We start from the raw sequence: 3,282 nt of genomic DNA, 5'->3' as shown, positions 1-3,282 counted from the left end.
TAACTTAGGCTCAGCTCATCCAGCCACCTGTGACATGATATGGTCCTAAACATAAAATAATGCAGCAAGCAAGCAGGCTAACACGATAAACAAAAGGAGGACTTTGAGCCATACTAGCTCATACTCACCATGCCTGTTGAGTTGGCTCACCCAACAACATTCTCTTTTAATTAAGAAATATGTTTTGCAATTTAAGCTTCATGCCATATATTTATACATTTCATGTAGAGCATCCCAATAAAAAAATATTGCTTTTAGCAAATGGCATAATTAAACTTCAGTGGAGGATTCAGTACAGGATCAGACTGATATGATGGAGATTTTCCCTCTATAATGGCATAAGAGAGCTAAAACTTGAGATGCTCTCAAGTGGGAACGCACCATAGGACAGGCTATGAAGCAGCTGTCTGTTCTTGGGCGAGCTTCTCATATTTCTTTAGTATGATAGCTTCTAGGCAATACCTTAATATTACATTGTGAGTTTATATGAAGTATTGTTTTATGAAGTATCTTTTCTATGTTTAGTCATTTTACTATCCTCTGGCAATGAACGAGAAGAATCTGACCAGCATCACGGAGATCCACCTCTTGGGATTTCAGACTTCTCCGAACATCACAGTGGGCCTTTTTGTTCTGGTCTTTACAATGTTCTGCGTAACGATAATTGGAAACCTTCTGATCATAGTGCTGGTTTCACAGAGCAGAAACTTGCACTCTCCCATGTACTTCTTCCTTACTCAACTCTCCATATCCGACATTTTACTCACAATAGATATCGTCCCTAACATGCTTCATGTCATTCTGAATAAGGTGGGAACCATGTCTTTAGATGGCTGCCTTACTCAACTTTTTTTTTTTGGTGTCTCTGAGTGCTTGGAGTGTCTTCTTCTTATGGTGATGTCTTATGATAGATACCTGGCGATCTGTCACCCTCTACATTATACATCTTCAATGAGCCATCTTCGTTGCTTAAAACTAATTATTGTTACATGGATCTTGAGTTTTTCTGTTACTTTTATCGAAACGCTACCAACTTCTCAATTAGTATTTTGCGGACCAAATGTTATTGATCATTTCTTCTGTGACCTTTCTCCAATATGGGATCTTTCTTGCTCAGACACATTCTTTATCCAAATGGAAGTCACAACATTGGGTATCCCTGTCGTCATCTCCCCATTCATTGTTATTACAGTGTCCTATGTGTATATTTTCTTTACTATTCTAAAGATGCAATCTATTACTGGAAGACAGAAAGCCTTCTCCACCTGCAGCTCCCATCTGGTTGTTGTCTTCATATATTATGGAGCCATCATTTGTTTATACATTTTTCCGAACCAAGGTCAATCATCGACTGTTCGCAAAGTTCCTTCCGTGTTGTACACTGTGGTGACCCCAATGCTTAACCCAATGATATACAGCCTGCGAAATAAAGACATAAAAGAAGCACTTAGAAAATTAATACATTTAAGTTTATAAAACTGAAAAGAAACTTAGAAACAAATGATTAAATGTGGTAATATTTCCATATCAGGTACATAAACTATTTTCTTGTTTTGATGGTTTTTGGTTTGGGTCCTGATTTTAGAATGTTCCTGGTTGACATCTCTTTAATAAAAATAAAAAGATGCTTAATTGTTCAGTGTTATGAAGAGTCGTAGAGGGTTATCAACATTCATCTTGGTGGCAAGTCACTGCGTTAAAAAAAAATCAACCCTACTTCAGTAGTCTTATGGTAACCGACTGGTTACCTGATTCCTCTTAGTGTAAGGTGGCCATGACTGGTTCGCTGCTCCAGTTCTCAAAGTAAAATGTACCTCCTACAAAGGTTTCTCAAGAACCAAATTACCAAGAAAGACATAACACACCAGGATTCAAGAACACTAATACAATTTATTAGAAAAATAGGGCTTTTTATGGGTAGTAAAACAATGTTATCTTGGTAAAGAAACATAGTGTGACACTCTACAGCCCCAAGGAGATGTTGTGTGTGTATTTGGTGCACAGATGGGCAAATATTGTGTATGGGTCCCTGAGGTGAAGTATTTGAAGAGCAGGGTGGGCCAATGACCCAACTCCAGTATTACAGCAGACTAGATTCCCAAGCCAGATTTGCAGGATCCAGTCTTTGATGAAGCCTGCAAGAGGCACATGGGCTGGTCATTAATACTTCATGGAGCCTGATAATCATGGAGACTGTTGTGGGGAGAGGACGTTTCCCTGTAACCCGGGACAAGGAGAGGCCCTGAAGACTATTCCTGTGCCAAGTATGCCACTACTGCCTGAATCTTTTGTATGTTTTGTCTGGGGGAGGTTTTCCAGAACTGGATCTGGCAGGGAGATATAGTAAGTGTGTGCTTAGTCTGGACTAGCAAAGAGGGCTTCCATTGCGAGCTAGGCTTTTTCTTTTATGATTTTGTTTTGGGGTGCTGGATTTGTGCACTTACAAATAAATCATAAAGATTTACCAATATGTTTGTTGCAAAGGCATGTAAGGGCCTACCACTTTAGTTGAACGATAACTAATACATCTGCCCAGAGAGGACTTCAAACTGCTCGAGAGTCTCATTTGGGTTAAAATGCAGAGCAGCCTCACTGATTCAGCTCCTTAGTAAGCAATATAGCCATGAAAAATCACATAGGAATCACTGAAATTAACGCCCCTACATCAAGCCGAAGAAAGCCCTTCAAAAGTAGCTAAGCAGATGGTGCTGTGGCTTAGTTGGTTAAAGTGCCTGTCTAGTAAACAGGAGATCCTGAGTTTGAATTGCAGCAGGGCCTCTGTCCCTCTTTTGAAACCCTGCACATCACTCCTTGCTCCATTCATTTCTTTTGCCAAGGGGGTAAGAATTGCACATAAGCGCATAACAGTTGCATAGTGATATTTGGCCTCCTTCTAGTTCTTATGGATAGAAACTTTAGGTGAATATGCACTCAAATCTGAGTCATAAGTAGTAACAATCAAGCTTTTGATTCCTGGTAGTCAGTCACACATCACCATTTAACACCCTACATCAAGCCTCACCAAAGAAAGTCCTGCAAAACATCTCAGCAGATGGCACTGTGGCTTCTAGTAAACAGAAGATCTACATCCCAGTCTCCCCCTTCTTGCTACCTGTCTGTCCAATATTATTGTTTCTGATGGCAGAATGATGTAGGTTGGTGTGCGGTTTCATTATAATGCATCTGCATATGATCTGCATAATGTGTTTTACATCTGGTGTGATGCATGCTGGTCATAACTCACCGCAAGCTTGTTGGAGGCTGGTGGTGATTGGTCCCTCA

The 3,282-nt window shown here is 40.1% G+C and overlaps 1 protein-coding gene across 1 annotated transcript; it reads left to right on the top strand.

Moving 5' to 3' along the window:
- Positions 1-485: 485 nt before the first annotated feature.
- Positions 486-1,476, top strand: LOC128491653 (olfactory receptor 1468-like). The gene has a single exon (XM_053463969.1). It carries the CDS (start codon positions 547-549, stop codon positions 1,474-1,476), a length of 930 nt encoding a protein of 309 aa, XP_053319944.1. The 5' UTR covers positions 486-546.
- The last annotated feature ends 1,806 nt before the right edge of the window (positions 1,477-3,282 follow it).

Source organism: Spea bombifrons, chromosome 4, assembly GCF_027358695.1.
Source record: "Spea bombifrons isolate aSpeBom1 chromosome 4, aSpeBom1.2.pri, whole genome shotgun sequence".
Classification (NCBI taxonomy): domain Eukaryota; kingdom Metazoa; phylum Chordata; class Amphibia; order Anura; family Pelobatidae; genus Spea; species Spea bombifrons.
This window is presented reverse-complemented; position numbering and strand designations above follow the sequence as displayed.